General features: G+C 38.4%; 1 protein-coding gene across 3 annotated transcripts in view; it reads right to left on the reverse strand.

Annotated features, from left to right (window-relative positions):
- METTL4 (methyltransferase 4, N6-adenosine) overlaps positions 1 to 22,428 on the reverse strand; it is a 315,176-nt gene that overhangs the window by 185,208 nt on the left and 107,540 nt on the right. For 2 of the 3 annotated variants that reach the window (XM_058556870.1, XM_058556868.1), the window contains one exon: positions 8,568 to 8,629. Coding sequence is in view for 1 of the 3 variants with exons in the window: in XM_058556868.1 (XP_058412851.1) it covers positions 8,625 to 8,629 (5 nt within the window). In the remaining 2 variants the exon portion in view is untranslated. Of the gene's footprint in view, positions 1 to 8,532; positions 8,630 to 22,428 lie in introns of those variants that run through there. The other variant, XR_009222413.1, reaches the window with a different exon arrangement.

The following is a 22,428-nucleotide window of genomic DNA, read 5'->3' on the forward strand; positions in this document are numbered from 1 at the left end:
CTCAGTAATCAAACTAACCAGATGTTAAATAGTTCAAAACAATGAATTGTAGTATAGGTAATGAACTTTCCTTGATATTTTAAATACCCTTAATGACAATAATATCATTTATTTAGGACTTATTTAAGACAGGCATTTTCCCATTTAATTTCATGACAATACTCACTATACCAGTTATACAGACAAGAACACTGGAGGTCATGGAGAACAATCAACTTTCCCAAGATCACACAGCTAAAAACGCAAGGGAGCTAGGATTCCAGTGCAGTTCTTTAAGCTTCCACGCCATTGCTAATCATGATTCCCTTAATCAGCGTGGCTGAGTGAATAGTTCAGATCCAGATGATGTGTATCATGCTGGCATTGTCTCATTTACCTGGTCTGCACTGGAGGGTCAGCTGCTTGCTCATAACTAAGTCCTGACCCCTACTAATGCACTTATTCAAAGTCTGATCTTTAATAATTGAGTCTTTACTAGCTGATTGCTCAGAAAGTTTTTGCCTCATTCCAATTTCTCTACAAGTCCTGGCAAGGAATCTATATTGCTGCAGCTTTCTGTCTTTCTAACTGGAATGTGTTCTCTTTGCTGAATCATCATTTTTCCTGCTTGCTATGGGCAAGTGAGGTAGAGTAACAAACTTACTTTCATGGGAAGAAACCCAACGGTCAGTTGTTGAATCCAATAGTTAATTCTCAATCCTCATCTTACATGCCATAACAGGATTTGGCACCATTGATCCTTGAAATATTTTCTTCATTTCACTCCTGCACTTACTCCTTCCTTCTGGTCCCTCCTTCTCACTCAGTTTGCCAGTTCTTCCTCAAGTCTTTATCCTCCAAATTTTGGAGTATCTCAGGTCTAAGTCCTTGGACTTCATTTTTATCTCCACCCTCACTCCCTAGGTAATCTTACCCAGTCTCACGGCTTTAAATATCATCTATGTCATGATGATTCCAAAATGTACATCTCCAGCCTATACCTCTTCCTTTAACTGTCTCTGCTTGGATATCTAATAGACATCTTAAACTTAACATGTCCAAGAATGAGTTCCTGATTTTTCCCTCCAAACTTGCTCTCCCCATAGGTTTCTCTCTCTCACTAAATAGCAATCCTATTTTTTTAGTTATGTAGGTCAAATTCATCAGAGTCATCCTTGACTCCTCTCTTTATCTCACCCCCTACATCTGATCCATCAGCAAATCCAATCTACTCTACCTTCAAACTTCAATCCAGAATCTAACCACTTCTTGTCTTCTCAGCTGCTATCAGTTTGGTTTAGGTCACCATTCTCTTGTCCCTAGATTATTACAAAAGCTTCCTAACTGTTCTTCCTGCCTCCCCCCAGCAACATCGCCCTGTACTACACTCAACACAACAGCCTTGAGTGATAGTTTTAAAATTTAAGTCAGATCATGTCACTCCTCTGCTCAAAAATTTTTCCATAGCTTCCTATCTCATGTCAAATAAAAGCCAAAGTCTTTACAATAGCCTACAAGGTTCTGTACAACCTGGCCCCATTTCTCTCTCTGTCTCAGCCCCACCATACTCCAGCAACAGTGGCCTATTTGCTATTTCCTGAACACACCAACTTTACTCTCACCTCAGAGCCTGGCAGGAATTATTCCCCAAAGATCCTTTTGGCTCTCTCCACCATCTCTTTTAGATCTTTGCTCAAATGTTATTTTCTTAGTGAAAATTTCTCTGGCCATGCTGTCTAAAATCGGAAGTTCCTCTCAACATTGTCTATCCCTCTTCTCTTATTTCCTCTTTAGCATTCGTCACCATCTAACATAATTTAGATTTTACTCATGTATCTCATTTCTGTGTTCATTTTTTCTTTATCTACATAAGCTCCATACAGGCACCAATCTTTGAATGCTTTGTTCACTATCCTAATTGAAACGGTGCCTGGCTCAAAGCACATATTCAATAAATATTTGTTGAATGCATGTGTAGAAGAACAACTTTTCAACTTGGAATCAGATCTGAAGACAGATTCTCTGTTTGCACAGAACCGTGACATTTCCTAGGTAATAAATGTCCCCACCTAAACTCCCCAATCATAACGTCTACCATGTATGAGTATATAGAGATGATATTCTGGTGCTAAGCACTTCTTACATGTCAATTTAATCCTCACAAAAATCCTACAGATAGGTATCATTACTCAAATAGGTATCATTATTCAATTTTATAAACGAGAAAACTAAAGTTTAGAGAGCTTAACTAAATAGCTTAAAGGCACAGAGCTAGTATGGATAGAGTTGGATTTCAAATTCAGATCTATATGAGTACAAAGTCCCAGTTCTTAAATACTAGGACAGGCTACCTCCCTTTTAAAAAATCACTTAGGGCATCACTCACTCAATATGTTTTATGACATCAAGAATTTGAATGTATATCGATTATATCACACTGTGTTGAGCATAAAACAAAATACTCTTATGTAAGGCAATCAATGAACAAAAACTGCAAGACTCCTCAATGTTAGCACTCCTCAAAAAAACCTTTTTCTTTTTGTATATCGCTAATCTGTGTCCCAAATCTAGTAACATCCCAAGTAAAATCCACCTTTTTCATTATTTGCTGCCATAAATTATTGATTCCAGAAATACTGAGATTTTTAGAAGGAGAAATTTGTATTACCTTATTAGTTAATTTGATTTTCTTATTACCCTTTGTTTTATGTTCTTGTCAGGCGTGACAGAACCTTTCACACTTGAGCTGTGGCAAACTTAGCATTATGTTATATTTCAAGAGGGCTGTGAGGAAGAATGGAAGAAATATGGTGATGATTTATACACGTCAAAAACTTTTCTTCAATAACATGAATCTCATTTATTTAATCACTGGCAAACTGACTAATAGCAAGGGCTTATATAACAGAAACATTTACATTAAAATCATTCTAATTAAAAAGCATATGTATGTATATGTGTTTGCCATTATGCTCAGCTTATTTGTATTTCATATCAAACTTAAATACTGAAAATGCTGCTTCTATTTTGGACCTACTGGCAAACCATCTGAAACTTGCTTGTCCTTCAACTGTAAACAAAAGAACTAATACAATCTACTATATAAACTTTGGAGACCATAATTTGTGCAATAAGGTACCTATCACAATCAATAAAAAACAAGTTTCCATTTGTAACCTATTTCAGTTCCAGGCAGCCTTCATCAGAACTGAACAAGCAGGGGAAACAAGAATTAGGGGATGCATTCTGTCAAAAAAATTTAAGTAGGATTAAAATAAGAAGAAACTGTGTGAACAGGTTTCAGTCACTGAGCCCATCTTTAATTTCTAATCTTTTCTAGGGAGAACAACCGCTTGATATTGTAAATTTGTACTAAGAATATTTAATAAATAATTCAGTGAAGGTCTGATGCTATGCTAGCTCAAGTACATAGAAAAACATTTTAAATGATTACACACAAGGAAAGCATACACCATTTTCTTCTGTTTCTTTTATTCACAACTCATGAATAATTTCTCATCCTAATGATCATAAATTCCCTTCTCATCAAAATGCCTAAAGAATTAGACTTGGATTTACAGTTAATCAAATGATTAAGTATTTAAATAAGCTAAAGTGAGAAAATGCTGCAAAAGGCAACTATTGTAAATACATTTCTTTTAGAAAAGAGAAAGAGACAAAAGACATTTAGAGAAAACTGTTTCATTTCAGGGAACAAGTAGAACACAGGAAGCAAACAATAATAAAAGGGAAGCATTGGAAATCCACAAAGTAAAAGTGAAACTCCTTCAGTTTTCTCTCAAGTCAGATGATGTGAATGTTGTCCTCTTTTTATTTTTTTTACACACAATTGAATATGTATGATCCATGGAGGAGTTAGAAGAATGAATTAGAGCTATAATGCTGACATAGAAATATGCCTCATACCTATCAATAAGTGTGAAAAGAAAGCTGAAGAGCGATATGTATTCATGAACTCTCTAATGGAAAAGCACTTTTAACCAAACTGATATATTACCATGTGTATGTAAATGCATGGGAAAATATTTGGAAGAATACATGTCAAACTGTAAAAATGGCTTCCTCTGGGAGAGAATCGTGATTAGCGTGGGAAAAAGGAACTTTGATATTTATTCTAGGTTGTTGTTCTGTGTTGTTGGAATTTTTAGTAAGAACACATTTATATATTACTTGCCAGTTTACATAAAGAGTACAAATATATAAATGTTTAATATTCAGTAATACACCACATAATGACATTTTGGTAACAATGAATCACATATACGATGGTAGTCTCATAAGATTAGTACCATATAGCCTAGGTGTGCAATAGGCTACACCATCTAGGTTTGTGTAAGTACACCCTATGATGTTCATGTGACAAAATCACCTAATGACGCACTTCTCAGAATATATCCCTGTCGTTAAGCAATGCATGACTGCATATGCACAACCTCTTCTTTACTGGATAGAAATGTAGACTAGAAAACATCAATGCTAGAATCTGATTCGGCTTTAGAGCTGTTTGGAATCCATTCCCAGCTCTACCCTGACTAGATGTGTGACCTTACACAAGTTATCAAAACTGAATGGAATAACTTCAATGTCCTCATCAGTACAATAAGGGGGTTGAATTCAGTGATATCATAAGCTCCTTCCTGCCTAAGTGTTGATAAATTTACAATAAAAAGGAAGATTCTAAGTCAATGAAACTGTTCCAGCTTCTGTTCTCTTGGTAAGATTTCTTCATTTCTAATCAAAGCTTATAACCACTTATATAGTTCAAAATGTTCCAATTTTATATACACACTCACACCATGCACTTATATATACACATATATCCTCCAGGAGGAGCTCAAGACCAAAGTCACTTTCTGCATCCCTTTACATCCTTCACTGCAGAAATTAATGCAATAAAGTCTTAGCTTTGTTACCAGATGTGAGGAAGTAATGATTAATGTTTATCTCTACTCACCCCTACTCTGCTTCAACCCCAGTTGGTGTACTTCAATTCAATTCTGGTATGAATCACCTGGAGTTAATACAGACCCCACAAGTTAAAGGGCTCGGTCTACAACAAGACTGCCCTCACTTCAGACCAACTGGCTACAACCTGAGGGGTTCCCACAAGCCCTCTAATGTTTGATAATTCACTAGAATGACTCACAGAACTCAGGAAAGCACTATACTTATGATTATAGTTTTATTATAAAGGCTAGAACTCAGGAACAGCCAAACAAAAGAGACACACAGGGCAAGGTCTGGGAGGGTCTCAAATGCAGAGCTTTTGTGCCCTGTCTTCAGGGTATCAGGGTACATCACTCTCCTAGCACATTGATGTGTTCACCAACCAGGAACCATCACTAAGCTTTGGTGTCAGAGTTTTTATTGGGGTTTCATTACATAAGCATGACTGATTAAATCACTGGCCACATGAGTTAAATCAATCTCCAGCCCTCTGTCTCTCCCCTGAGGTCAGGCTGGCTCAAAGTCCCAACCCACCAGTCACATTGGTCTTTCTGGTAACCAGCCCCCATCCTAAAGCTATCTAAGGGCCCACCATGAGTCCCCTCATTAGCATAAACTCAGATGTGATCCAAGGGGCTCATGAATAACAAAGATTCTTCTATCACTTGAGAAGTTCCAAAGGTTTTAGAAGCTCCATGCCAGGAACTTGGGACAAAAATCAGACAAATTATTATACAACTCCAAACATATCGGTCACAGTACTTAAATTTGACAAATCCATCTTTTTTTTTTTTTTTTTTGCTGAGAAGGCTTCACTCTGAGCTAACATCTGTTGCCAATCTTCCTCTTTTTTTTCTTCTCCCCAAAGCCACAGTACACAGTTGTATATTCTAGGTGTAAGTCCTTCTAGTTCTTCTATGTGAGCCACCACCACAGCATGGCTACTGACAGACAAGTGGTGTGGTTCCGCACCCACGAACCAAATCCAGTCTGCCAAAGCGGAGCACGCCGAACTTTAACTGCTAGGCCATCAGGGCTCAGACAAATCCATGATTTTTATGTTATCAATCTAGGACTGCCACCAACATAGCATCCTTGATTATCTATTCCACTGATTGACTTCCAGCAAATAGTTTATACTTCAAAGCTGTAGTTGCTTTATCTCTCTACAATCCTGACAGGCAGGACAGCATTGCGGTTAAGTGTTGTAAGCTCTAGAACTAGATTTCTTAGGTTCAAATCCAGGGCTCCACCACATCTCAGTTCTTAGGCAAATTACTTTACCTTCATGTGCCCCTGCTTCTCCGTTAGAAAAATGAGATATAAAAATTACACCCATCTCCTATGGTAATTGTAAGGACTAAATGTGCTAATATATGCAAAGTATTTAGAACACTACCCAGCATTCAATAAATGTTTATTTTTATGGTTGTTATAATGGAACTAGTGAATACTATTTATTAATTCTTTTGTCTTGGCATGAAGAACTTTAATATTATCCAAATTATCTTTAAAGTTGAAAACTCTTTCCCAAAAGTAAATATATCATTAAGCTCCAAAAATAAGGAGGTTGGACTAAATAATCAGAAGGTCTCTTCCAACTCAGAAATGTTATAATTATATAACTGGCCTCTTGCCATCTAAAAGAGTTCTAACTACGTAGCCTAACTGGTGTGACATCCTTATACATTCCCTTAATTTCTCTGCTACTCGCAACTCTTTACAAGAGATCGTGTAAGAGTTCTAATGTAGTGATTCAGAACTGTTTTTTCAGGATTTATTTAAAGCATGAAGAAGGAACCTCTGCCAATACATCCCAGGCAGGCTCTATTTCAGAACCATAGAGCTGAGATATCGGACAAAGTTTGAGGATGTATCTAGATCTCCAGGCATCTATCAAGGTGGAAAAGAGCTATTTTCTCTTTTCTACAAAGGAAAATCCACTTTATCCTCCACCTGATTGGGACCAGAGAATGGAGTCTACCAACTGCCAAACTCATCCTCCATTATTAAGCAATACCTGTCTGTGTTTGTCTTTCACTCATCGTTTTTTTCTGTCTGGAACTGGTTCAGAGCACTTGATGTGACAGATCGTAAGATTTTATTAAAACCATTTGGAATTTCTACCATCCTGCCATCTCTTTGCCTCTGATCTTTTCTTATTACACCCATAGGCTAGAATCCCACAAATTACATCTCAATGGAAGAAAATTAAATCAACCATTTCTCCATTTCTATAGATCAATATTTTGAAGATAAAAAATAATGCTTTCTTTTGATTTCTTTGGAAAGCTAACATTCAAATGTTAAGAACTCTTCAAGCTTAATGCTGAAGAGGCATGGTTCTTAATTCTCATATAAACAATCAATAAGTAATTATTTCCTTTGAGTATGTATCTATAAATCAGCACATGTGAAATTATATTTCCCATTCAGAATGCCTCAAAATGATAATAGAGTAGAGAGTAATGAGAATGGATAAAGAAGTAGTTTGGAAGGAAAAAAATAAATGATAAAATGGCTTAATTAAATATGAATTAAAATAATAGAGAAGAAATTGGGAAAAAATCTTCTAATATTTAAGAATGGAGTATTATACTAGGAGAAATGCTGTCTATATTATACTTCTTTATTATAGATGCTTCTCCATTAAAATGTGAGCTTATTGGTTCATGTAGCTAAAACACTGAAATTTTAGCTGCATGAGAGTAGAGTTACTTGGATTCATGGCTAGCTGATCTGCATGAAGTACCCAGAGTGTGGACTAATGGCTAAATATCCATCTAGAGGAAGGACTTTTGTGCTATGCTACAGGGCTTCAACCTTGCTTCCATCCCATCTAACATTTTGTAATTTTTTATCTAAATGAAGACACATTAAGATATTTTTGTCAAGTTCTCATAGAAAGCCAAATAAATTGTTGGCGTGATGATTGATGGCCCCAAAATTCAAAATAATCTTGGTGGTTTGGAATGACAATATCAAAAAAAAATAGACAAGAATAAATGTAAAATCCTGCATTTAAATTTCAAGATTTTTTTTGGTGAGGAAGACCAGCCCTGAGCTAACATCCGATGCCAATCCTCCTCTTTTTTGCTGAGGAAGATTGGCCCTGGGCTAACATCTGTGCCCATCTTCCTCCACTTTATATGGGACGCAGCCACAGCATGGCTTAACAAGCGGTGCATCGGTGCACGCCCGGGATCCGAACCGGCGAACCCCGGGCTGCCGCAGAGGAGGGCGTGCACTTAATGGCTTGCACCACTGGGCTGGCCCCTCGAGATTTTTTTAATTGCACAAATATAGCAGGAGGAGATCTACTTTAACTACATTTCTTATGAAAATTACCTGCTAGTTTGTCTAAGGATAAAACCAGTGTGAGCAAACAGAATAAACTAGCCTAAAGAGGATAATGAAAACTTGAGCTTCATTAGTCGAAGAAGTGGTCCAGATCAAGAATTTGAGAACATTGTGTGCTCATGATGTTGCAGTTTGGGTTCCATTCTGGACAATTATCACTAGGTCATTAACAGGAATACTGACCACCAAGAGTATTTGGATTTACATTTCAAAAACAGGACTTACATTTTTTATCATTTACTCTGCCACAGACAGCTTTTCCTCAGTGCTGCTTAGAAACCACAACAAGGACAATCCATCTCTCCTCCATCTTCTATTTATTCTGAAAAACAAAAAGAAAGAAATGAGAAGGGGGGAGAAAAAGGGCATTGATGTTTCCTCTTGTCCTTAACTTACTTAGCAATATTAAAGGTCAAAGATGTCCACAGAAATTGGAGATGAAACCATCTTCGAAGGTACTCCATCCTGGAATGGCTTTTTAGAGGATTTTATCTCCTACATTGGATGGAGTGAGTAGTCTGTTCTGTCTTCCCCTCACCCACTGTGGAGGGAACCTATATTCCCCATTTGTCTGGGCCCCCTGCCTAAATGGATAGTTTTTATGTAGTATCACAGATTTTTTTTTTGTTTTTGGCCTGCCATTTAAGTCCTCAACATGTGTGTAATATTTTTATTTAATGAGCATTGATATCATCCTCTCAGTAGTTATGAATTTGTACTATACAGATATCATATATATTCTTAATACAAATGATTTTCTACTTTATAATTTTACTCACACAACAATCCATACTCCTAAACTATATTTTCACAGTATTCTCAAATAGGAAGTAAAGTAATTTTAAAAGTTATTGGGTTAATTAAAAAGAAGGCAAGTTTACAAGTTAAAATTTCCCTCAAAACCTTGCTTCAAAATAGAGTTTATAAAGAAGGAAAATGTGAATGGAGAAGAATTGGGTTAGATATATCTCTTCAAATTGTTGAAAGACTCTTAAGGAAGAGGAAATAGGCATACTGCTCAACTAATGAGCAGGAATGACAATGACAGAGCTTTCTTTTCAATGTAAGAAGAATTTTCAACAATGAAAAGAACTTCAGCCAAAATAGTGAATTCTATGTCAGTGGAAGAGTTCAAGCAAGAGTCAGGTAATCTTTCAGATATTGTAAGAAGAAATAAAATACATGGGGTTCAAGGTTGACTAGAAGATCTCTAAGGAACTTTCAACATTTAAGAGTCTGTGATCTGTCCTTATGATAAAGTACAATAAAAACTTTTAAAATGCAAAAATTATAAATGAGACAATGTCAAGATTTTGCTTTACCCAAAACATGACTATTGCTGATGAGTTAAATGATAGTAATATTATATATAGTCAATAGGCTGCAGTACATGTTACATTATTTTAAAGATTGAGGTTGTATGAGCATGGGCCTTGAGAGAGGAAGACCAATTTGTTGAAACATTCTGTTTTTTTGCTCAAAAGACAGATATAACAGAGAGATAATAAGACAACAGGAGATTAAAAAGTATGTTTTATGACCTCAGAAAACAGAAGAGCAAATAAAACATTACCTAAATAAAAGCACATGAATACAACCCTTCTTAAAAAACTACTGAATGATAATTCCAATCAAAGACAAGGTGAATGAAAACAAAGAAATCCAAAATGGAAAAGCTATGATAAAATGATGATTAGTGGGAAGCTCTGATATTATTTAAGTAAATACAGACCAAAGGCTAAAATAACCATGGATATTATGGCTACATGTGAAAAGGTACCTTCCCTGTACCAGGAGGATAGACAACATCCTCATCACCAGAGACAGGAAATTTAGAGCTGAGAAAACTGTATAGTATAAACAAACCCTGTTAAAATAACCTTTATCTTCCTAGTTACTTCTTCACCATTTACTACCCACAGCCTAAACCCCTGGGTCTTGTCCATTCTTCGCAAATTTATTCTTTCTTTTTCTAAAAGGTATAAAAGCTTCCTGCTCTGGTCACTTCTTCAGGTCTTCATTCTCTTGTGAAGGCTCTCATGTACGTGTAAAAACTCAAAAAAAGGTGTATGCTTTTCTCCTGTTAATCTGTCTTTCTTTTTTTTTTTTTTTTGTGAGGAACATCAGCCCTGAGCTAACATCCGTGCTAATCCTCCTCTTTTTGCTGAGGAAGACCAGCTCTGAGCTAACATCTATTGCCAATCCTCCTCCTTTTTTTCCTCCCCAAAGCCCCAGTAGATAGTTGTATGTCACAGTTGCACATCCTTCTAGTTGCTGTATGTGGGACGCAGCCTCAGCATGGCCAGAGAAGCAGTGCGTCGGTGCACGCCCGGGATCTGAACCCGGGCCACCAGTAGCGGAGCGCGCGCGCTTAACCGCTAAGCCACGGGGCCGACCCCTGTTAATCTGTCTTAAATCAGTTTAACTCTTAGAGCGAGCCAGAGACCCAAAGAGGATAGAGGAGAATTTTTCAAGGAACTCTATGTGAATATGAATTGATTGCTCCTTTCCCCCCTAGGTTGTTGGGTGTTAGTATTATAAAAAAATAATTGCTCAGAATTTTACGAATTTTTTTAATGATGAGTTTTCAATATAAAAGTTTAAAGAGTATGCCAACCTTGATTAATTGCAAAATAAATAATTCACTATGAAAAAAAAGTCTACTTAGTTATCTCCCCCAACAAACTGTTAGGAATTTCTTAGACAAGACTCCCACTTATGGTAGAATTTTAAGGTATTAACATCACCAGAAAATGATAACTAATGCTATTCACAGTATATGAGGCTGTTGTTCATAGTTTAAATGGAATTCCTCGTTTAAAGAAAAAAAACCTTTCATCTGGGATGCTCAAGGACCCTTTCCAAATGTAAGAATGTGTTTATATAAACAAAGGCAAACTGAAAAGTGACAAGTGGTCAGAAGGCCAAAACCAAGGCTATCGCTGGCGTCTTGGTAAAGAAGAGACAAATCCAATAAGTCTCTGAGACTTAATAACTGGCTAGACAACTGAGATTGAAGAGAAGAGTGATAAATGGTAACTACAAATTTACAATTTTGAGAGCAAAAAGGATGGCAGTGCTTAAATCAGAATAAACTTAGGGACAACAGTCTGGGTGGAAAGCTTGGTTCAAATCATGTTTTGTTTTTGGTGGGTCAGTAGACATCTAAGGACAGCTATCCCTTAGGACAGCTAAGACAGCAAGAACTAGAGTACTCAGAAAAGGACAGGAGGTTAGGAGTAGAGGTGTACAATTACATTTCATTGTCATGCCAGACCCCTACAGTCCCTCCACCCCCACCCCCAGGCATTACGAACCTATGACTAGATTACAAAACCCACAGAAACTACAAAAAATCTCAATCAGTTTAAGGGCAGGAAACACTGAAAGAAATTCAGGGAAAATAATTCCTTTCTGTATTTTCTTCTAAAGAAATATCTACAATATAAGGGAAAAAAAACTCTTTCTCCAGTGCAGCAAAATAGACAGACTATGACCTTATAACGTGATTACAGTCTATTGGTGCTGATAAGAAAGGTGACACTTAATTACACAGTGCTTTTCATCTTCTAAGCACTTTACAAGTACTGTATTAACAAATTAACGATGGAAAACCTGATGTTTCTCGGAAAAGACTGCTGTCGCTACTGTTTTTCACCTTTTAGATGAACTTTTTTTAAATCTTGAAATACAACACGCACAAAATGGGTGATATTTAAACTTTTCAAACTAATGATTACGGCAAGCAGTTCATTTTCCTGGTACTTCCGAGTTAAATTACAATTAAAAAAAAAAAAAGATGTAGGTAAGCTATCTAAAAAGAGAAACAACTCTACTGGCTCATAAAAGCCCATCTGGTGAGCACCAATGAGCCCTGATAAATGATGAAGCAGTGGTAATGTGAAGATGCTTACTGTTGGCCTATGGCTTCTACATCCTCCAGAAGCAGACGGGATAAGGGCACCTATTCCCACATGCATTGAGTGCTCTAGTATGGGTTCCAGGTAAGATTGTCTTATTCACCTCCAGTAGTTTTAAAATTAGTGATCACCAAGCATTTGTCAGAACACTGGGCTAATACAGTTTGTTCCCTTTGAAGACAAATGTTTTTGGTTCAAGAAAAAGTCTCATTTAAGAATCTGGATCAGGATATTAAGTCATTCACTCATTCAACTAAAGGGTATTAAGTACCTATTATAAACAAAGCCCTCCAAGGAGGGTTAGCCTTGTGTAGAGTCACATGAGTATCTCTATAATGACCTTAAGAGCTGGGTGACTGGTCCTGTATCTCTCTAATCACCTTAAAAGATGGGTGGTTATCATTGCTACATATACTCCTCCTGGCTGCCCAAAAAAGTCCTGTCTGCCAAGACCGGGCTGAAATCCCCAGTCCAGAGGAAGGCAGCACGAGATAGGGGAAAATCAACAGACTTGGCTTTGTACCTGAGCTCTGAATATACTGCTCCAGCAGTAAAAACTAAGGCAGGTTATTTACTTCCTCTGGATCTCTGTGTCTTCAAATAAAATGAGAATAATACTTTCACAACTGTATAAGCAAGAGCCTATATATAGAGTGTAATTGACTTAGTTCCTTTAATTTTGAAAAATGCTTTTCCATTTCTTGTATCACTAACTTGGTTCCTTCTGCTGAAATGGTTGAGGTTTCTGCACAAATTATAAATAATAATTTCTTTGAAAGCTTACTATAAATATTAAATAAAATAACATAAAAAATATGCTGAGCCAATGGTATAGTGTAGTAAAATATATAGGAGTCAAGTAGACCTGGTTATAAATCCTGATTATAGCATTTAGTGAGTAGGAGCCATGTATTATGCCTTCCTGATGTCTCATAGTATCTTTCACAACACTAAGTATATAGTAAACATTCATTAAATTTTTGTTGACTGACATTGACTTATTAGCCAGTCAAATAAAATACAACGTGTGCACATACACTTCATTTACCTCCCTCCAGCTGTAGAGTAACAGGCAGGTTCTAGCAGAGCCTTTGAGCTCTTCCTGGGTAAGGCTAGCCCTAAAGTTACTGGAGTCAGAAAGAAGTTGCTACCCTCATTTCTGAAGTGCTCCTATTCTCAGCTCAGCAGCTCCAAAATGAACTCCTAGGGGTAGTACGAGCCCTGTTACTTATCCTGTGATCTGAGCTTTAAGAATACAGATATAGAGCTCTAGATATCTAATTATTATCGTTCTATGTATTGTTCCAACTCGAACACCTAAGGAATATTGTTTCTGACCTCTGCTTGTGTGCTCTTCAATAATTTACTCCAGAGGTCATGGATTACAAAAGCATGGATTATAATTCTAGTAAATATTTTCTTAGAATTGTTCTTTTCTTCCATTCTTCCCAGTCATCTTTTAATCAAAACAAGACCTGAGCAAACATGCACAAATTCCAATTTGTTCTATCCAGATAAATTTTAAATCCCTCTTACCTATTTCTAACTTTGTTATTTATATTTATGATATAATATAAGCCATATCTATATACATCACGTGAAAAGCAATTGCAAAATTTATCAAGAATTCTCTTCAGAAAACTGTTCTCATAATAAGCGCAAATTGTTAGCATCTATCACCACATGATGTAATCATATAAAAGCCTTTTCTAACCTCATCCCCATAAGGTACCTCTCTATTACATTATAATGATAAATGGCAAAATGTTTTGCATGACACTTAAGCTATTACAGAACTCTACAGGGAATGCTAGGATACTAACCAAAGTTTTCCGATAAGCAGCTACAGCTACAAGTCAGCCTCGTGTTCTTAAATCAACTGATCTCTTTCACAATATTTATTTCTGGCAAAACAATTTACAATTGAACACAAGTATATCATAAGGTCAACACAACATATCTCAGGAGTAAATATGCCATTGTGTGTTTGAAGAGATAAGGGTTAAGCATTCAGCTCAGGGATGGATGTGACACTTTGTTGGAGTTGAGAACAGTCTAAACCAGCCACATTCTTCTATCCTGCAATGCAGCTACCTCCCAGTTATCCCTGATGACTGGATATGAGCAATTAGGGTTTACAGATAAAGCCCAAATTTATATCAGCCAATAGTTAAATCCCAACCATCCATTGCTACTTGAAAGAGGCATTACCGGGCAGGCCCCGTGGCTTAGCGGTTAAGTGCGCGCGCTCCGCTGCTGGCGGCCCGGGTTCGCATCCCGGGCGCACACCGACGCACCGCTTCTCCGGCCATGCTGAGGCTGCGTCCCATACAGCAACTAGAGGGATGTGCAACTACAACATACAACTATCTACTGGGGCTTTGGGGGAAAAAAAAAGGAGGAGGATTGGCAATAGATGTTAGCTCAGAGCCGGTCTTCCTCAGCAAAAAAAGGAGGATTAGCATGGATGTTAGCTCAGAGCTGATCTTCCTCACAAAAAAAAAAAAAAAAAAAGAGGCATTACCTTTGGGGTAAATACAAGTATTGGATAATTTGTCCCTAAACCTTACTTCTATTTCCTACCTCTCTCAGATTAGCTGTTAAGTCACAATTCACTCTTTTCTGTATGATATTATTATTCAATTTAGTGCAACATAGTGCTAGCATGTTGGGTTTTTTTTACATTAATTAACTTCTAATTTTTTGTTAAAACAAAACATTCTATATACTCATTTTTGAGAGTAGTCTATATTCTATGCATCTTTATTACCAGATCATTTTTTTATTCTTGTAATTTAAAAGTATAATCACAAATAACACTTTTCATCTTTGAGAAACTTTTTTTTTTACCAAAACCTGACAATTTTTATACCTTCTCTGGAGCTCTTGTTGACATTCTCAAATATAACAACTATAATAGCTAATATTTATTGGGTATGTATTCTGTGCCAGCCATTGTGCTCCATGCTTTGCCTCCATTAACTCATTTAGTCCTAGGCAAGTACTATTATTATTCCCATTTTACACATTAGGCAACTGACAGCCAGAAAGGCTAAATAATTTTCACAGCTTCAGCCAGATACTACAAGACGGAACACAGAGGCACACTGAGGCAACCGATTCCAGAGCCTATGTTCTTTACCTCACCATATTTCTTCTTTGTAATTGCTCATATTTCAATCTATATCTATAGCCTTACGTAATATATGTCCAGGATATATTTTAAACAATTATATTAGTAAAGCATATTAGCTTTACTAGCTTCTCAGATCAAGCTGTACTGAAAAACCACTTAACCAACAGAGGCATGACAAAGCAAACAACAAATGTAGCAAAAAACCCCGTGGTCGGAAGATCACCAGGACCCAAGTTCTTTCACCCTTCCCCTCTGTGTATCAGTCTTGCCTCCCGTCATGGTCCCAAGAGGCTGCAATTCTAAGCACCAGAGGCGACAGACAACATCCAGCGAAGAAGAGGGGCATCTTATACTGGGTATCTGTTTTTGTTTGTTTGTTTGTTGTTGTTGTCTTTTTGAGTCAAAGAAACCTTTTCCAGAAACTCCCCAGCAGACTGACCCTTGGGTTCCATTGGCAAGGACTGGGTCATCTGCCCTTGCCCACATCAACTAGCAATGGAGATAAGACTACACGACTGACTCTAGATAGATGATAGATAGATAGATGATAGATAGATGATAGATAGATAGATAGATAGATAGATAGATAGATAGATAGATAGATAGATAGATAAGGAATAAACACAAATAGTTAACTTCTATCACCACATGATGTAGCATATAAAAGCCTTTGCAAACCAAAGTGTCAGGAAATAACTCCTCCAGAGGAGTTATTGTTGACATCCACCATGAGAAGTCAATCTTATTCCCTTAATTTTAGATAAGAAGCTGTTAAGAATTACAGTGAAAGCTTGGGTCCTGACCTGACACTTAAGACTAGTTGAAGAAAACAGAGACAGTATTCCATTAATATTATGCCTAGGAATTTCAACGAATTCCACTAGAATTTCAAGGCCTGCTGTCTTTATTTTTCATTAAGAACCTGCCTCTCCTCCTCTCTCCCAAAAAAAGCTTTAAGCTCTTTGTACTGGGGCCTTCTCAAGAAAAAAGGAAAGACAAGTAGTCTGGCAACGGTGGAGTGTTGAGACGACTGCAAAAATGACATGGGGCAGGAAGAAGGGAGAAACAGAGAAACTGAGGTTTCAGGCAAGGAGAAAAGGAGGACACAGAGTTTGGAGGTCAAGAAAAGAACGAATGCCTCAGGAAGCCTCCAGTCCCTGCCTCTGCAAACCAGTTTCTGCAAACCAGAGGGCTTGTTTTAGAAACCACAATCATAACACCTTCCACAGGAAGTAAATCTAGTGCTTATATATGATACCAAAGACCCTTCTCATTTCTCCTCTTTTCCCTTAGCATCCTCTTAGCATACTCCCCACTTCAGATCCTGTCTTTGTGATCACCCAGTCTCAGCATTCCTCTTTCCAACCTCTGGCAACACAAAGAAATATTTTCTAATGAAATTTAAATGTCAAATTCTAGCCAGGAGGCATGGCAAGCGGAAGCACCCAAGTGTAAAAGCAACTACTGACAGTCACCCCACTTCACATTGGATTTGCTTTTCATCCCCAAAGCAAATACACTTAAGCTGTGCAGTCTTTAAAACTATAGAATATACATATTCTTACAGCTGTAGGAAGTTTTCATAAGCAGCTTTCTTATTTCATTCTCCTCAAGCAGCTAGGGTGCAGAACAGGGATTGATCAGGTAGGTGCAAATTCATTTCTCCAACTGGAAAAGCAGGAAGCTGGAGCTGGGGTTCCATGGCACTACTGATCTGGCAGCGGGATTTTCTCTTATCCAGTGCTGACAGCATCTCTAAAAGTAAGGGAGCGCGCAGAGCAAAGACTTGCACAGCAATTAGAGAGTAGAGACTGGACGCGTGGTTAAATGGAGAAGCACATGTGAAGAGCCCACATTTAGAGCCAGGGAAACAGAGAGCAAGAAAGGCCAGACCACTGGGGTATGCAGCTGGGTGCACAGAACTGAATGGGACAAGCTCTTGGGGACAGAGCTGAGCCCAGACCTACAGGAACCGGGAATGTCAGGATCCAAGCAACCTTCTACAGCTGGTTATCCCATATCCTACAGTGCACTCACTGCCAAAAATGCGCCTTTCATTGGTTCCTCCTCATAGCTATATAAGAACTACTTCTTCACCATTTTCATAAGAATTCACTGAAATTTGCAAACAGAAACATCTCTACTTACAACCTCTCTGCTATCTCCTTTCTGATTCTATTTATCATTAAAGGAATTATTTCCCCTTTTTCTCCACAGCTAGATTTTTGTAACTGGAAGAGGGTACACTCTTGTGGCCAGAATAAGTGTACCAACAGGGTTTTGCCTCGTTTTCATTTACCACATCCCACACATCAAGTCCCAGAGTTCTGACATCAATAGAGGCTCTGCCTCTTTCAACTCTTTTTTTTGTCTGTTACTGAAAAATCAGAACCAGAGATAAAGCTAATGAAAAGCTACTAAGGAGCTCAAATTACTTGTGAACTATCAAATCAATAGCTGAATCTTAACCATGGTAATTCACAGGGAACATCAAGTACTTCACAGTTTGCCAGCAGCCTCATGCTGTCTGTGTCTAAGAATTTCCAGAACAGCAATTCCAACATTCTCACCCTTCTCCATCCCTAAAATTTCCTTACTGGTGCCTACCTTGGAGCAAGGAAAAAACCAAATCTTCGGAAAAGTCATAAGGCATTCTAGAAGCAAAAGGAATTTTCCCTTTTGGAGACCTATGAGTTGAATTTGTGTCCCCTCAAAATTCATATGTTTGAGTCCTAACCCTGTGTACCTCAGAATGTGACTGTGTTTGGAAATAGATTCTTTACAGAGGTAATCAAATTAAAATGAGTCATGAGGGTGGGCCCTAATCCAATATAACTGGTGTCCTTTTAAAAATGGGAAATTTGAACACAGAGATGTGCAGAGAAGGAAAACAATGTGAAGAGGCATAGGGAAAAGACAGCCATCTACATGCCAAGGAGAGAAGACTGGAACAGATTTTTCCCTCACAGCACTCAGAAGAAAATAACCCTGCCAACACCTTGATTTTGGACTTCCAGCCTCCAGATTACAAAACAATCAATTTCTGTTGTTTAAGGCACCCAGTCTGTGGTACTGTTATCACAGCCCTAGCAAACTAATATAAAGACATCTAAAATCACATCCGGAAGAGAGGATAAGAAGGTAGAGTTCCAGGAGCAGGTGGGCCATCCCCATGGAAGATAAAAGAAGTGAGATAACTTGTACAAAACATATAGCATACGGCCTGACATATGGTCAAAATACATGGGCTCTCACCATAGTTCCAGGAGTTAGAGGACACGCGCTCATTCTTATTGCCTGCAAGGTGAGTGACATGCTTATCTACCCAGACAGAGGATCCAGAACTGATTTCACAGGGCAGCACAGGCCACCCATTAAACCTCTCCTATCAGGTGAGAAAACATGCAACACTTGGCACCATCAGATATAACAAAACATCATGTAATGAAGATGATGGGATGGGTGTTATGGGATAGACAAAATTAACAAAATAAATTCCTTGCTTCAAAGAATACAGGTTCAGAGATATCATCAAAATAGAGACCATCTGGGGGAATGAATCTATAGGTTCATTCTCACACACTGAGCATGTGCACATATCTCACCAAAATGTCACTTTCAGCTCCCAATAGTCACCAAAAAGATTATTCAAAGAGCATTCCCTGCTTGATAGGAGGCCAGCACTTCCTGCAAGAAAGCACGGCATTAATCTGCATGTGCTCGTGTTTCACAAATAACAATCCCAGAGGGACAAAAAAGCCAAATGGCCCAGCATAAGGTCGCAGCATATGTCTCTTTTGGAAGTTCTAGTACATTAGTTTCTCATTTCTATTTTCTATTCTCCCCATTCAATTTCTGCTTTGATCTTTCACATCAGCCTGCTGTTTGTCCTATGCCACAAGTGCTTAGGGTCAAATCAAGATCACTATCATAAAACAGAGCTCCCTGTCCTCATTTATCTCCTAGGGAAGAGAATGCCTTTTTCCACCAGGATAAGGTAGCCCAATCAACCTAGATGCCAGTCCCTTAAGTTATTGGCTATGAAAAGTAGAAAGGCCACGGGGTTTTTTCTGAAAAGATTTTAAAATGTGCTATAAAGGAATGATTTATTTGGGACCTTGATCCTGACTGATTCAGAGTCAGGAAGTCAAGACCATAGTGAAGACTGGCTCCTGCAAGGAGGGTATCCAACAGCTGGGAACTCTGACAAGGGCTCTTTCTGATTCATGAAAAAGGAGTCTCTGAATGTGTATGTGTTGGGGGAAAGGGGAAAGGGAGGGGGATACAACATTCCTGTGTTGGCTCCTGAGAGCCAGAGCATTCCTGCAACCCATCCCTTCCTGGGTCTTCTATCTGTCACGTGGCATAGGTACCCTGGGGAAAGCTCTGATACACTCTCCAACTGTAACAGCAGGCAGCAGAAAATTAAAATCAGTAGGGAAAACAGTGGGAGAAGTTTATGAGCAGGACCCCTTAATTCACCAAGTAAGCAGATACAAAATCATAACTTCTCCAATTGACTGTTTCTGAAATTTGTTTTTAGAGAGAACAAAACCTTTGATTCCTCCACTGGGGAAAAAAACAAACGCTTTAAATGTAAATACTCTCAGAGGTGATTCTGTGTATTACTGACTGATAGTCATTAAGCTCTTACTTTCCTAAGAGCAAGTTTTGATTGGGGGTGGGGGAGGGAGGGCAGCTGGTGACTGAAGGTGAAAGAGAAATAAGAGGGAAGCTGTGAGGGGAAGGAGATGGAAAGAGAGCCTGGAGGCACTAAAAATCAACTTCTCCCCTTCAACGCTTTGCCTAGAGCAAGCCCTGGGTGTATGATTTCTTAATCTGCCTAAAAAATGAAAAAGACTTCCTCTGAAAGCTTCACGAACTCTGTAAGCCAGTGATTACAGCTGCCTCTAATAGAAGAAAAAGGACTTCCCTCTTCACTGAAACCTTAAGGGAAGATGCCTCAAATCAACTTTAGAAATGACTAGAGAAGAAATGGGAAGGAGCAGAAGAGAGGCCGAGCGGGAGGAGGGAGGAGAAAGAAGGAAGAAGTGGAGGTGAAGGGAGGGCGAGCACAATACAAGTCACCCAAGAGGAGAGTAGGCCACTACAACCATCTCGGGGGTTATGGGACAGCTAGCTTTAAGACATCCCTTAAAAAAGCAGATTAAACTCCACTGGTTAATCATTAAAGGTTGCAGAAAGTCCAGACACGACATTCCAAGAACAATAGCTGTACTGGACAGGTGTCACCCTTTTCGGCTACTAGACAGCTGAACCCTCTTCTATGTCTTGGGACTTCCCCACCTTGTCAATCTCGAGGGGAGGCTGAGCCACTTCCTGCTAAACCCTCTTCTATGTCTTGGGACTTCCCCACCTTGTCAATCTCGAGGGGAGGCTGAGCCACTTCCTGCTATAAAAGCTAAAAATTCCTGCAACTTTGTTTCCCAGCCTCCTTGGTAGACATGGATATGTCACCTAGACTTTAGTGCGCATAGTGTGCTACCTTTGAGGACTTCCCAAACCAAAAGAGCTTGTGAAAATAAATACCCCAGAGATTCTGACTAAGTAGGATAATGCAGCCACATAGCTTGTAATTGTCGCAAGCTCTCAACTGATGCTGATGCTGCTAGTATTTAGGCTACACTTTTGAGTAAACTGACAGCCGCCACTATTCTGATGAACTCACCTCAGGCTTTGAACTAGCCACTAGTGATGCAAAGTGGAGATGGAAAAGATTTCTCTCTGGTGACAGAAGAGGTTTGTGGCAGGTCCAAGGTCCTGGTGCTACAAGGGCAGTGGTAGTATTGGTGGCATCTTCCCCCCTGAGTCATTGTATTGTTTCAAGCTGCTAAGTTTGTGTAACTTGTCATACACCAATAGAAAATTAATACAGGACATATTGTATGCGGGTTTTAAAAGTGCTCTGGGCAGTATCTATGTATTTTGCAGAATATGTGCGAAGGCACACATACCTTCATAGCTTCTTTCTTTCCTCTCACCTTCTGAACTTAATAAAAGAGTGGTTTACACTTATTATTACCAAATTACCAAAGGAATACCTCCATTCATGACTCAATCCACTGCATGCCCACTAGACTCGTTCCTTTAAAATCACATATTCTCCTAATTGTTAAAATCAATGAGTATTTTTCAGTCTTTGGTTTTTTACTCATCTTTTCTGCTACATTTGACACTCAAATCACATCTAGCACTGATCTTTTCCCTAAGTTTTAGAGTCATATCTAACTATCTGCTGGACATCTCCACTAGGATGTCCAATAGGCCCTTTAAACTCAATATATCTGTATCAGTTTCCTAGAGCTGCTGTAACAAAGTACAACAACCTAGGTGGCTTAAACCAAGAGAAATTTATTGTCTCAGAGTCTTGGAGGCTAGAAGTCTGAGATCAAGGTGTCGGCAGGGCCACGCTCCCTTCAAGACTCCGGGTAGTTTTCTTTGCTGCTTCTTCCTTGTCGTTCTTCCATGCCTCTTCATAGCTTCTGAAGGTGGCCAACAATCCTTGGCATTCCTTGGCTTGCAGCTGTATCACTCTAACCTCTGCCTCCATTGTCATATGATGTTCTCCCTGTGTGTCTTTATATCATCGTTCCCCTGTGTGTGTATGTTCAAATCTCCCCTTTTCTAAGGACAACAGTCATCCTGGATTGGAGTCCACCCTCATGACTTCATTTTAACTTGGTTAAATCTGCAAAGACCCTGCTTCCAAATAAGGTCACGTTTTGAGGTATTGGGAGTTACGACTTCAACATATTTTTGGGGGGAATCATAACTCATCCCATAACAAAGTCCCCAGTGAAACTAATTCTCTTCCCTCACTGCTCTTTTTCTTACCTGTGCTTTTAGACTTATCTCTTGAGGAGGTGCTCTAATGTAGTGGATAAGAATGAGGGCTCTGAAATCAGACACTAATGATGTGTGACCTTAGGGAAGCTAAAGTAATTATTCAAAGCCTCAGTTCATATAAATTGGGAAAATAATAGTTTTTTTATTTTTATTTTTAAAAAATTTACTTAATTTTTAAAAACTGAGATATAATTGACA

The sequence above is a fragment of the Diceros bicornis genome, chromosome 16 (genome assembly GCF_020826845.1).
Source record: "Diceros bicornis minor isolate mBicDic1 chromosome 16, mDicBic1.mat.cur, whole genome shotgun sequence".
Classification (NCBI taxonomy): Eukaryota; Metazoa; Chordata; class Mammalia; order Perissodactyla; family Rhinocerotidae; genus Diceros; species Diceros bicornis.